Source organism: Thunnus thynnus, chromosome 3 (genome assembly GCF_963924715.1).
Source record: "Thunnus thynnus chromosome 3, fThuThy2.1, whole genome shotgun sequence".
In the NCBI taxonomy this organism is placed as follows: Eukaryota; Metazoa; Chordata; class Actinopteri; order Scombriformes; family Scombridae; genus Thunnus; species Thunnus thynnus.
Window position 1 is genome coordinate 15,523,037 of NC_089519.1, and position 14,649 is coordinate 15,537,685.

The window sequence follows — 14,649 nt, forward strand, 5'->3', positions numbered from 1 at the left end:
TATTATATGCTCTCATGCTCTCATGAACCCATCACCATTCTCCCATGTAATTAAGTGCTGAAAATATCCATCTCTCTAACGGGGTGGGGGGGGGGGGATTAGCAGGCAGCTACATGTTTCTCCGTTTTCTATTTATCTGTTTAGCGTCATCAGGTTAGGCTAACCCATTGTTGCTAACTTTGGAGCTAACCCCTTCACTTTTCCAGCAGTTGGGGAAACAACAGACGTGACTCTTCATGGTCTTGACAAGCTGCAGCATTTATTAACTGACACACTGTAGTCTGTACTGTACATTTACCGCCAGACTGACAACTTACTGCTAACCTTTTCCTCTGCTCCGCTCGCATCCACCGTTATTTTTCTGCCGCTCGCTCTCTCGCTTAACCACTCACTCACTTACGCTCTGCCCTATTCCTTAAAAGGAGTTACGTTACCTTCAGTTTCCCAGGGAACGACACAGATGTTAACTCACATTTCGAGACAGCACTGCTCAGCTGCTCCCAAACACTATTGATTTGCGAATTAATGGATATTTGACATTATTTTTGACATTTAAAAAATAATTTTTTGGTCTGGTGGGGCTTCTCGTTGGCCTGGCAGCCTGCCAGGCCTCTGCTGTTATAGGGGAAACACTGCTATAATAACTGTTGCTTCCTGTATCCCCCTCCCGCCTGTGTTCGTCTTCACATGAGGATAATCATGCTGGAAGGGATTTTTCCATCAATAATTCTAACTTCCACATCAGCAATTGAGAAAAAACTCTTTTTTTGGTGCTGTTAAAATGTCTCACATGTTACTTATTAATCAGAAGGCAACTTTCTATGTTGCTGTGTATTTCAGGAGCGTAATGCAGAGAATGCCATTGAGGCTCTGAAGGAGTACGAGCCAGAGATGGGCAAAGTCTACCGACAAGACAAGAAGAGCGTCCAGAGAGTCAGAGCCCGAGATATTGTTCCTGGAGATATTGTGGAAGTCGCCGGTACGTAGAAAAATAACACTACAAGAAGCACCATTGTTCTCATCATACATGTATTGAAAGGTATATCTCCACTTAGTCTGACTGAGCCTGAGACACTGTGCAATGTGCAATTTTTGTCACCTTAAAATACATTTTAAATGTCTCTTGAGTGTCAAATGCTCACCCTGTGTTGGCTTTAAACTTGTTGGCTCCTCCATCATAGACAACAAATTCAATTCAATTTAACACCATGAAAAATTGTGACATCTTAAAACATGTCAAAAGAAACTTCCTAAATCACACCTTCAGCATAATCCATCACCATGTTGAAGTGAAAAGGTGTTCATTTGCATTTTGAAGGTGAAAAAATCAGCATACAGATGATCTTATAAAAAGAATCAACACTGCTAGTCAAGTCATAGTCACCTGTACTGTATAAACAACAGTCTGCAAGCTAGCTTTGCAACTTGTTTTTGTCCATCTAAAGCATTATCTGTATATGAAGCCAGACTTAATGAGGCCTGACGTCACCCGTTTTTGCATTAGAACTACTTTAAAGCTCAGAGTTGCAGTTTTTCATCAGCGCTGCCTTGGACCTAAGCTTACGCTAGCTTACTGGGAACACTGAGTGGTGCTCTTGAGCTTAAGGTACTTCCACATTGGCTTCAGTCTCGAGCTATCATAGTTGCCACTTGATCTAAAGCTGCATTCATAGGTTTTCTGCCCACTAGAGGTTTACTGAGCTCCAAAACGAGCTGACAGACACACAAGCCCGACATGCTATGGCCACACAAAGTTGATAAGGCTAATGTGTTAGCAAGACATGGGCTACCATTACATTCGTTTGAAGTCAAGTTTCTGCATTACTCCCCACTAACTCCTAATTATCTGGCTCTTTAGCTGCTAGCTCTTTCTTCACCAGCTAGGTGCTAACTACGACTATGTTCACTTTAAGCCAGCTAAATTCTAAAACACTGTCTTCGAATATAAACAACATGCCTCCACAGCAGGAGCTTCATCTTGTTTCTGCAAATACCCCCATCCACATTAAAATGCCAAAACAGGTAATTCTCCTACTGAGCATGAGCGGAAGAGAGACGAGCAAGTCAGCAAGCCGCCGGGAAGCATGTGGAATTTGACATAGTAGTCAAATGTGTAATTACAACTTCAGGGTCCGACAGGTGCCCCCAAAATAGATGCATTTACGAATTTAGCTGGCTTAGTGTCGACATGACCTTTGTCTTTCTGCCATTTGGTGCTGAGCAGGTAGCGTGCAGTGGGTTTATAGGAGCGGTTGGTCTTGTGCTCAAACCAAAACAATAGGCTAAATAACTCAGTAGAATTGCAGAGTTGAGTGATAATTGCTCAACGCTAACAATACAAAAATCTATCAATGCAGCTTTAAATTTCTTATCTTTTACAGTACTCAAAGTTCAGTAGATAACCTTTGACTAATTTAGTGCCAAGAAAATCCACGTCTACTCTCAAAATCCAAGCAGGTGTAATTGTACTTCAATACAATAATAATTAATGGAAAATTGGAGCAAGTTTACAAGGCATGTTTTTTACGTATTTGACAGCTGTGTATTAGAGTCTGCACTGCTGCCGTGAGTATGGAATGACCTTTGGATTTAAGTGCTGTGCATTTCCACTTTAGACATGGCTGAAATAACATTGTGGCATCTTTGTTTAGTCCTTCCTGGCAAACATCTTAATCTACATGCCTGCTGCTACCTCTCTGCCCTCTCAGCTGGCTTTTATCGTCATGGTAACCCAGTGAGAGGCACGCAAGGCCTTCATGAAAAATATTTGATTTGATTGCATCTCAAAGCCAGAATCTTGGAGGGTTTTGGAGTACAGATTCATGAAAGCTAAAATACACAGCAAGAATAGTATGGTCTAAAGCAATTGATTGAATCTTTTCTGAACAGTATGTTTATGCTTTGTGTGAAAGTTAAGCTAATGGCCTTGACTGTAAATCATTTTCATCCACGTGGAGTGTTTTTTGACTGCCTCCATCTTTCTCAAGTGTTTTCGAGTGTTAGAGTACATTTAGAGTTTTAAGGTGTGTGTGACGGCCAGCGTTTGCATCCAATGCCCTGTCTCTTATGTGAGCACTTGTCGTCAATTTGACCGACCACATTAGAGGGGATGGAATATCTAATCTGGTCGACAGCAGTGTTTTCCACATCTCTCAGTGCCTTCCAGCATTTTTCAAGGTCTTTCAAGGTTGTTTTCAAGGTCTGTTTGAGCATTGTCAGTTGTAGTAACAGCCTGCACACACACACACACACACTCTCACACACATACACACACATATGATTTTAGCTTGACCCAGTAAGAAAACTGTTGAATCCTCCCGATTCAACTGCTATTTCAGGCGGCTCAGAGAGTGGAAACAGGGTTAGGAGTGTGTCTATGTCTTTGTGTGTGCGTGTGTGCGTGTGTGCATGCGTGCGTGTGTGTGTAAGTGATCCAGTGCCCTTCCATCTGTAGTAAAAGTATTTGTCTCCCAGAGCATGGGAACTCAGTGACAGTAATCAGAGCTGGAACCACAGGACAGAGCTTGAAGCTGTTGTTGTTATATTCTCTTTTTAACATCTTTTGGCAGAACATAATGCAGTGAGCAATATGATTTTTCCTGCAGCCGTTGATACATTTTTGGACTGAAGCTGCCGGTAACATCATTATCACAAAAAACCTTAAAATGATGACAGATTTAATAGCATAACCTTTCTGTTTGTGATGTGTGCCATCAGAAGAAGGCCTGTTAAAATAAACTGTTTCCAGACCTCTGAATTGCTGCCCAAATCTCTGATGGTTTTTTTTCAGCAAGTTTAAATTAGGGCTGTCACTCTTTTTGAAAAAATCAAGTTCAAATGAATGAGAACTTACTCTAGTTTGTAAGAGGTAATTTGAAAACCTCAACTATATTGTAGAACTGACGTTCTGTTCAGTTTAGGTGCTTCCACTGCCTCACTCAAGTGAAAAGCTGTCATTGCTATAAGGCAGCTTTATTTTTAAAAGACCATCTGCAGTGTTGAATCTAAAATGCTTCAACACATTACATCTAATATAGTTTGGTGTCTTGATTATACACATAGCATGGCCTGATAGTTTACTCCATTTTGCATTAACAAAGACATCAACAGTCTAGTCTACTGACAGACCAACAGGGCATGCAAAAGATAAAATGCGCTTCACAAACGCCCCCTGTTGGAGTATAAGGCATGGCCTGCTGTGCTTACACACTGAATTTTGACAGATCATGATAAAAGTTAAAATCTATTTTTTCTGACATTAGAGTGGTAATTCAAATGTCAAGGTGACAGTCCTCAATCAATTATGTCTGGTAGTGTGCTCATTGCCAGATGGCAGAAAGACAACCAAGCCAATCAGAGCTTTGCAGGTGGGATTAAGAGAAGGGAGGTTATCCTTCTGTGTGACAGCCAGAAAAAAGGTCACAGAAATGGCAGCAAGCATGGATGACTTAAATGACTATACAGCTGATATAGGGTGATATAATTGAACTAAGAAATAACTCTTAAACTGACTTATCTCTTTGATAACAAAAACTATGGTTTATTATGAGTTTGGTTTTGTTTTTGTTGCCCTGAACATCGACTCTGTTGGTTATGGAAATTTTATTCTCACAAAATTGCTAAACTAGTCAATAAAAATCTGTAAAATCCTGCAAAAACACTAAGCAAGCTCCGTACACAGATTTAGACAGGTGAGATGTGGTTGAAATTAAGTAAATGGACCATGAGTTAGGATAATCAATCAAATTATTTTTACTCTATTTATAGATACTTGAATTGTTGTTTTTAATTTAATTGAAATACATAGAATTTTTTATTTGCATTTTCAGAAATTATAAATTATAAAAAACACCAAAATCCAGGAAATCTTGCTAGATATTTGTCCTTAAGTGGTGCAGACATCCATGGGACACACACACATGCACTCACACAAACATACACATGCATATGTACACACACATGTGAGTGTGTGCGTACCATAGACTGCACATAAAGATGACAGCTCCCCAGAAGTGAAGCCAAAACATCTTGATTGCCCCCTGGTGGCTGGCTGCAGTATAGTTCATAAGTCCCGCCCCCTCCATGTTAGTGGATAGGACATGAGCCAAACTAAAAAATCAAGGTACACATCAAATTTTTCCCAAAGATGGATTCTGTCATTTCAGATAGTTCTTATCATGCTAATGTTTGTCCAAGTGCTCATTTTTCTTACAAGTTTGTTTTTAATTAGTTATTGGACGATATAGAAAGGGGGTCTGACGTCATGATTGACAGCTGTAACAACCACTCTCAAACCTCCGTGAGGCCGGGGAACAGCTGAGGGAGTGTGTTCCGTGGGCCATCATCCCGCTGCCCAACTCTACTGCACAGACCATCAAGCAAGATGGCCGCTCCCATATATTCACACCCACATTCTTGTGTATACCCATGTACAAAGAAAAAGACATCAGTGCAATTAATATCATCTTTAGTATTGTCTTAGTTGTCACATCTAGGGTCATTAGAAGTATTGTGTCTTATATTTGGACAGTGTGCAGTTTTAAACATTAAAGATGCACTGCACTGGAGTTAGCTTGAAGCTAATTTGCATCTGTAGTCCCCCCCCAATCAAAACATACAACAGCACAACAACAAACAGTACAAAGCAAAAAAAACAACAACAAAAAAACAAAACAAAAACAAAAAAAAAACAAAAAAAAAAAAACACAGAACACACCATACCAAATACAAAGCTACACACAATAGCACATCACATACACCCACAATGTCAATTAAAAATTAATAATGTAAACTAGACTCAGTGGTCACACAGCTGATTTGTCTTTAGTTGATGTTTTAATTTGGCCTTGAATGCATTGATAGAACTACAGTTCTTCATATCATCAGGTAGGACATTCCACTGAGTTGTAACTTTCACAGAGAAAGCTGACTGCCCAAATGCAGTGCGACAAAATGGTATGGTACAATTTTGTATAGAGGATATTCTGGAGGATCTAGTAGAACTTGTTTTATGAAGAGCTGCAGACAACCAGCACACCTCCAACAGGTAAACTACTTATTTTACTTTGCTGCGCTGTGTAATGGCGTCATGGCTTGGTGTAACTACTCATGGGGCGGAGCAGCAAACTCACACACTGTGCATGTAGCAGGTGTCCATATAAAGAAATCCGTCACAAACTGATGTCAGCTCGGGCCAAAAGTAGAAAAAACTGTTGGAAACCGAGCGTTCAGAGCAGTCTAAAGCTGCTGCTTTTTGCTCACAGGGATTACTGCTACATACGTTTACCTTGTTATTTGACACGTCGGCCAGTTTTAACATGAACATCCAAAATTGTGACATTATATATATATCTGAAAATAAGGAAAAGCATAGTACGTCCCCTTTAAGAAATGTTGTCATTTGTTTAATGACAACTTTCTCAGCAACCTTTGAGAGCACTGGCGGTATACTTATTGGTCTGTAGTTACTGGCTTCAAGGCGGTCTCCAGATTTAAAAATAGGCGTGACAATGGCACATTTCCAGTCATCAGGAAAGGAGCTGTGTTTAAAAGACAAGTTAAATGAGCAATAGGGGGAGTTAAAATATCTTTGTGTGATTTCATAAACATAGTGTCTAATTGGAAAGCATCTCTACTTTTGGAGCTTTTTAAGGAGCTGATGATTTTGTTTACTTGTAACTCATTAGTCTCTACCAGCTTGAAAACCTGGCCTGTAGCATCTAACTCATATAAAGACTCAAGAAAAAAAATATTAAAGACAGAAGCAACAGTAAAATGATCTTCAATTAACTTTCCCTGTACTTTGAGTTTAAAATCTCCTAAAAATTTTGGGTCCCTCCTTGTGGGATTATCAATGTTTTTCCAGATCAATTTACTGTTTCCTTTTGCCTCATTCAAAATATTGAGATAAAAACAAGATTTAGCTTCTCTTAGCTCTTGTTTTTTTAGTACCTTAAAGAGGAAACTTCTCACTTGGAAATATCTAAATAAATGAGAATTGAGTTGACAGCAATTTTTTGACTGGCAATCAACACAATGGTGTCTATTGTTTATTGTCCAGATTCTCAACATATGTTTTTTTATATTTGGAGAAAGGCAGAACAGTTAGTGGTATATCTCCACAATATAACTCCATTTCCCTCCATCTTGTATGTGAGCTTTCTAGTATACATACTTTGGCATTTCTTACTTGTGCTGCTTGATAGTAAGCTTGCAGGTTTGGTAAATTTAGAGTGCCCATTTCTTTGGGCAGTTTTAAGATATTCCATTTTTATTCTTGGTTTTCTGCCATTCCATATGAATTTCATTATTATGGAATCCCACTGTTTGAACATGTTAAAGACAATATATATGGGTAGTGCTTTGAAAAGGAATATATTCATCTGTATAATTTTAACTCTTTTCCAAAGGGAAAAAGGGATTATAGACCATCTATTTAAGTCTTGTTTAATTTGCCTTGTTAATTCTCCAAAGTTTTTGAAATACAGATTGTCCAGACTCTTTTTTAGATTTATCCCAAGATATTTTATCCTTTCCACATCCTTCTCCCAATTACATTCATTAACCCTTCAATTGACTGTTCAGGCTTAGATAAATAAATGAATATATCATCTGTGTACATGGACAGTTTATGATTTTCTCCTGCTGTATATATGCCTTTTATTTTTTGTTCTAACCTAATACAGTCTGCCAGTGGTTCAGTACATAAGGTTTATACATAGCTTTCAACTAATTTATAAAGATGGTGTGTAAACCAAAGTTCCTTAAGGTTTCAAATAGAGAAGGACATAGGACCTTATTAAAGACCTCAGCATCTAAGGTAACCCTTCCCACAGAGAGATTCTGTGTCTGAGCTGTTTCTATAATGTTGAATGTTCTTCTCACATTTTCAACAATTGTCTTTGACTAATCAACCCAGTTTGATCTGGATTTATTAGTTGTGGTATAATTTTTGCTATTCTGGTGGCTAGTATTGAAGATAGAAGTTTATGATCTGTGTTTAAAAGACTGATTGGCCTATAGGATGAACAATCTATAGGATTTTTACCTTGCTTATGTATTACTGTTATAATAGCAGAGTTCCATGTCGCTGCCTATATTTTATTATCAAATGCCTATTTATAAGCTTTACATGATATTGCCTTTGTAAGTGTGATATTCTGTTCTTCTGTAACTTTAGGTAAGTTTAACTTTTGGAAAAACTGCATTAACTTGTCCTTGTTTACAATATTTTGAGCAGCATCATAGAGATCCTGGTAATTTGCAAATTGATTTGCTGTCTCATTCCAACCCCTTATTAATATCTTTGTATGCTTTTCATTTAATTGCACTTCTGTTGCCTTTTTTGCTGTTTTTTAACTTTGTAGGCCAACACCTTAGCTGCTCTGGGGCCTCCATTGTATGTTCTTTGTCTTACAAAGGATGGTGATTTTTCTACTTCCGTATTTAAGAAATCATTCATTGTTGCTTTAGCCTCTTTAAGGTTCTTCAATACTGAGGTTTCCCTAGAAGTTTTATATACTTTTTCTAATTCTTCAATATTCCTCTCGAGTTTTTCTTGCGTTTTCTTTTTGTTTTTTCTTAAAAGAGGCGTAGGCTATTATTTCACCCCATAGAACAACCTTTGCCCCTTCCCATAGTATTGCTGGATTTATATCTTCTGTATCATTATACTTTATATATTCTTGTAGCAAATTCTTTTTAAACTCATTTTCTAAAAGAAGGGAGTTATTAAATCTCCAAATATCAGAGCTTTTTTTCCTTACTCCTCCTTAATGTCATTTGTAAAGGTGCATGGTCTGATAGATGTATTTGGCCAATTTTTTAATACTAACTATAGATAAGTCTTTTGAGAACATAAAGAAATAATCAAGTCTTGAATAGTTTCCTGTAACTGAGGAATAATATGTGTAATCTCTTTGAATTGGATTTAAAGTTCGCCATACATCCACTATTTCAATATCTTTATAGAATTTCCTCATCAGAAGTGTGTCCTTTTGGGCCTGTGTTTTGTACTACTTTGTGAATTCATTTTTTGATTCATCAATAGATTAAAATCTCGTCCTAACACATTTATCCCTTTACTTTGTAGTGTAACTAAATCAATAATCCTCTCAATTGTACCTGGGCCTTCCTCAGGGGGATTGTATATATTTAATAGTGTGATATATTCTCCATCTATCTTCCCTACCACAAAAACATATCTGCCCTCTTTGTCACAGACTGTATTCTCTACCTCAAATGGGATATGGTTCCTTATCATAATTATAACACCTCTTCTGAATGAGTGGTAGGATGAATAAAAAACCTGGGCATTAAACAATTTTGCTAATTTCTCAAGTGTGTTTCTTGCATAAATACAATATCACCTCCTTGACGCTTCATTTGTGCAAGCACTTTAGTCTTCTTAATGAGCTTGTTCAGACCATTAATATTGAATGAAATTATGTTAATGTTCATACACTATCACTTCATATTTTTTATTTTAAAAGCACTACTCCCTGTATCCAAGAACAAGTTTTCCCATTTTTATTCAACAATGTATCCTATAGACCTTCTAAACCAGCGTAGATATTTTTAAATACCTTATTTGTAAAGAAAACATTGAATATATCCTCAAATTTCCTAAGATAACAAAAAGAATGTACAAAACTAAGAAAAGAAAAAAGAAAAAGAGAGGATATAACTTCCACTTGTGCTACCAAGCGCTTAAGGTAGCTGTCCACAGTCTTCCACGCTTGTGTTCGTGCATGGATGCTAAGGTCTTGAGCTAAGGCCCAGAGCTGCAAGATCTTAGAAACAGCTCTATAGAATATTTGCATCTATTTAGGTGGTTCACATGTATTTATAGTGTGAGGGAAAGTGAGTAGCATCAAAATTGTATGCGTGTGAGTGTGTGAGTGTAAATACCTGTCTTTCAGTTTGTTGAAGCTCTCTGTTTAGAGATGTTCATTTCCAAAAAGAGCAACAGTGTTCTTGATGATCGGACATTTCAGTTCAGGCTCAAACCTTATGTCCCACAGAACGGATTGGCCCAGTCCATGCGATTCTTTTCAGGCAAGTTCTGCTTCTCAACTTGCAGTTGATTCCATATCCACGCAGGCCATCTGCTGCTTCCCAAGCTGAGTTGAATACCACCACTTCATTCTCAAAGAAAACTTTGAGCCTGTTTGGATAGAGTGACTGGAATCTGATATTCTTCAATTTCAGTTGTTTCTTAATCTCAATATATTCTTTCTTTTTATTCTGCAGAGTAGTAGAGTGGTCCGCTTCCCTCTGAACTCGATGACCTCTGGGCTCTTTCTGTCCCCAGATTGAATTCAGGGGATAAGTTTAAAATTCTTAAAATGCTCAATAAACTTCAGCTGTTCTCGGAATCCTCTGTCACTTGGTTTTCCAGATCTTGGCATTTCTCTTGTAGTGTACTGATTACTTTGCAGAAGGAAGGATAACAGTCTCTCTGCAAAAGCATTGCAGTCCTCTGAAGTGCTTACCTGAGATTCTGCTTCTTCAAGTCTGCTGTCCCGTTTTTTGACTGTTTCATTCAGAGTTGTCACTTTCTCTTCCAGTTGGTCAAATCTATGTTTCATTTCATCGCAGAGTGACTTTATTTCTGGCTTCAACTCCAAATTTAAATCTGCTTTCAGTTCAGAGAACATTGTCACATTGTCAGAGCTGCGTCTGGATTCATGCTTCGCTCTTTTTCGCTGCTGTTTTCTGGTGGTTACTTTACTCGTATTGGTCAGCTTTCTGCAGGTTTACCTGCACATTTATTTTCAAAAGTAGGCTATTTATCTGTAAAAACACATCAAATTGTTTATTTGTTTGAAGGCGTGGAGAGCTTGACTAATCCTCCATCTCTCGCCACTTGACCCGTAAGTCCCCCCTTAAATACATAAAATTTAAGACATTAATTAGACCTAACTTGTAAGTTTTTGAAGCAGTGTTTTTAAATTAAATAGAAAAGGTATGAATATATTTACTCCAGTTAAATGTTTCAGTACTCTCTCCAACAATGTCAAGGTTTTTTTTTTTTTTTTTTGTAGTGCTTTAATAGATCTCAGAAATAGCTGAGAGCTTTTAAACTGGCCAGTATAACAATCCCGAATGGAAGAAACCAAAAGTCTGATATGTCCATGCAGCCTCTCAATACATTTCTTTCTCTGAACTGCTCTCTCTGAGTTTCTCTGACTCACTCACATATAAACACTTGTAAACAGTTTATGAACAGCTGTGTTCTTTCTAAAGAAAGAATGCTAACCTCTCATCTGTTAGACGTCTGTCCTTATTTGCATCTGTTTTATCCAGTGAACAGATTTCATCTCTCTAGTCTCAAGAGAAACAGTTTGTTAAAAAGTACTATTGTAGGTAACAAGACCACGCTGTTGTCTGTTAGGCAACTGCAGCATTTGGAGAAGCAAGTTTGACAGGAGGGAGAGAAGTGGAGTGTTTTGCTTGTTTAAGCCACAGTGTCTGTGGTGGCATTACTGGACCATTAACATGAAAAAAAGAGGTGAAGTTGAGACAAATCCAGGACATTATGTTGGCCAAAATACCTGTTTTTTGTGTGTGGGTAAGATAACAACTCTTTCATTAGATGATTGTTTTGAATATTTTTGATAAAACATTCATAATCTATATAATCACATGGTACAAGACCAGAGTTTGTCTCCTTGTGGTTTTAACTCCCATAATTAACAGAGAAACCCGTCATACTGAAAACAATGCTAATCTAAACATGCAAAATAACTAAAAAAGACTTAGTCTTCATCTTAAAAGAGAATGTAGAGGAGGCTGCCTGGTGTGTCCATGTCTGTGTTTTACAATCTGCCATCCTGACTGTGTCAATTTAAGAATAGTTGTGATGGTAAATGGAGTGGGAATGTTTGCTTGTCATCCAGGGAGAGTGGCTTCTCTGGTTTATAACCTTGCTTGCTTTTTTATTGGTGAGGCAGTAGGTGAGGAGAAAGGGAAATCAAGCAACTCTTCTATATAATCTACATTTACGTTGCATAAAGGTATTTCATGATGTATAACAGTAAATCTATGCTTTGTTATGCTACTGTTTGGATTTTCGGAAGTATTACTATTGTCACTTAATTTTGAGCGAGGAAAAGCAAACCAAAGTTCATATACAGAATTCAGTGCAGACACCATATTTGTGTTACTCTGAACTAAATACAGTGATGAAAGGTGAAATAAAGAATCTTTGTCTTTTCTCTCTTCCCACCACCCCTCAGTTGGTGACAAGGTACCAGCTGACATCAGGCTGACTTCCATCCGTTCCACCACTCTGAGAGTGGACCAGTCCATCCTGACGGGGGAGTCTGTCTCAGTGCTTAAACACACAGACCCTGTACCAGATCCCCGAGCTGTCAACCAGGACAAGAAGAACATGCTTTTCTCTGTGAGTCTCAAAAACCATATGTCATTGTGTCTCTATCATTTTTCCTTTTTGGGGGGTTGTCACTTTTGTACTTTTACTTTTTGTTAATCCAATCAACATAAAACACACAGCCAGGAAAAAAATGAAAGGTACTACTAAGTCAAGTGTTTAAGTATTTAAAATGTTTTACTTGAAGGATGATGTTTATTTTGACTCAATCCCACACATACAGTCCTGCCACACATCTCCCCAACAATTCACTATTTCCTCCTGTTTGTATTAAGTTTACTAAAAAACAGTGTCCAGCTGTGTTAGGAAATTACAGAGCCTTTTTAAAACTACAATAAAACATTTGTAAGTTGTTTTTAAAGATCGCCTTCGCCTTCAGTAGGAACTGACGGGCTTGGGGTGGAGTGACAAAAACACAGTAGGGAAGTCATAAAGTATTGAGAGTCGGACTAACACATTGTTAGTTTTAGTCTTTTCATTGGATATGTTGGCAATTACAAAAATACAGAATAAAACTAGCTTTATGGTTCAAAGGTATAATGTGTAAGAATTGGCCACCTGATCCAAATAAATAGGGGGCAGCATATCACTCCTGACACACACACACACACACACACACACACGTGCTACCCCGCCACTATTATCACTCACTGAATATAGCACAAAGCTTACTGTTTACAGTGAATCTGTGCTGTGGGGTTGTCAAGGTATCAAAATGCTACGGAGACATTAGAGACAGTATTTAATTACAAAGGGGCTGCACAGATCAGAGAGTAGTTGTACCACAGAGATAAATTACAACATAACTCACAGTAACAACTAAATATTTACACACTTGCCCTTAGGGTAGCTGTAAATCATAAAATGTCTCAGAACTCACAAATGGTAATGCCACACAGTATCATTTTTTCATTAATTGCTGCCATTTTGCAATACAGTAATCTAGGAGAGACCTAATATGTTAATTATTATTATGATATTTCAATGTCGATCCAGATAACTACAATGTGCTACAATGCCAAATGGCTCATACCAGCTTTCACATAGCTGATGCCTTGGATCAGCTGATATAAACAGCTGATGCAGCGTCTGCAGCAGCTGCTCCAACAACGTCGGTGCAACTTTCCAAATAGGTGTTACTTGGATAAACTGACCACATATTGGTGGTCACTTTCTCACCTGAAAAAAATGTTAAAACTTAATAAAGTGACATATTAATAGTCCCACAGTGAAAAGTTCAACAGCAGTTGTTGTTCTTCCTCTCATGTTGGACTGAGGGCAGACTGAATGCTACAGTGACTCACTGTCACCCCTGTAGTACAAAGTGACAGTATGGGCCGCAGCTAGCTGATTAGCATGCTAATTTAAGTAGACATCTCTGCAACACAATGCATATATGGCTTTGACATAACATTAAAACTATTTATTTCTTCACATTCTGTTGATAATTGCAGTTAATTTGGGAATGTTTTAAACTTAAAATTCTGGCCAATTCTTACACATTATAGCTTTAAATATAGTGCTGGAACAAATGTACGTTGTTACCTTACATTCCTATCTATATTATCTCCTCTTCTAATCAGCATTGATTTCAAAAAATCTCCACACCTCAGATACAGATTTTACTCAATTAGTTGAGCAGTGGTCACTGAACGCCTAAATTCCACCGGGTGCGCGTGTGCCGCGTTCCAGCTCTGATGCAGCCGCCAGAGCTGATCGCGGCCACTCTAGTCAACGCTTGTGATTCCACTGGGCACGCCGCAGCGTGTCTCAGAAGCGTCCCAGAAGTGGCTCTTCGCTCCACTGTGCTAAAGATAGGCGCCTTGTCTATTTTTGGCGGAGGCCACGTCAAGTAGCACAGAGCAGATCGAGCTGGACAGGAAGTCAAACAAAGAAACAGCATCCGGTCAATTTTCAAAATAAAACACCCTGTGCAGACTCGCGGTCGTATATCAACAATAAACGCAATTAAAACAGACGAATAAACTAACTACATAGCCTATTTAACCATAGTAGAAGCACAAAAATCAAGGAAAATGACCAAATCAACAAAAGTTAACAAAATAGGGTGAAAGGTGAGTAAAAGGTGAATTCTGCAGCTCTAAGAGAAAAGAGTTGAGGTGAATTGTTTATCTGCTCAGAGTTACATGTTTGTTCTACTCAAGGAGCTCAGACAGGGTACCCATGTATCCTGGAAAACCTGTAAAGCAGTTGACCAATTTTCCAGTCATTGCTAGCTTGTTTTGCCTAAGGTT

General features: G+C 38.2%; 1 protein-coding gene across 1 annotated transcript in view; it reads left to right on the forward strand.

The window, feature by feature from the left end:
- The window catches only part of si:dkey-28b4.8 (sarcoplasmic/endoplasmic reticulum calcium ATPase 2), a 35,955-nt gene that overhangs the window by 5,288 nt on the left and 16,018 nt on the right, over window positions 1-14,649 (forward strand). The window contains exons 6-7 of the mRNA XM_067584448.1: window positions 841-979; window positions 12,240-12,406. Of these exons, the coding sequence (XP_067440549.1) occupies window positions 841-979; window positions 12,240-12,406 (306 nt within the window). The remainder of the gene's footprint in view (window positions 1-840; window positions 980-12,239; window positions 12,407-14,649) is intronic.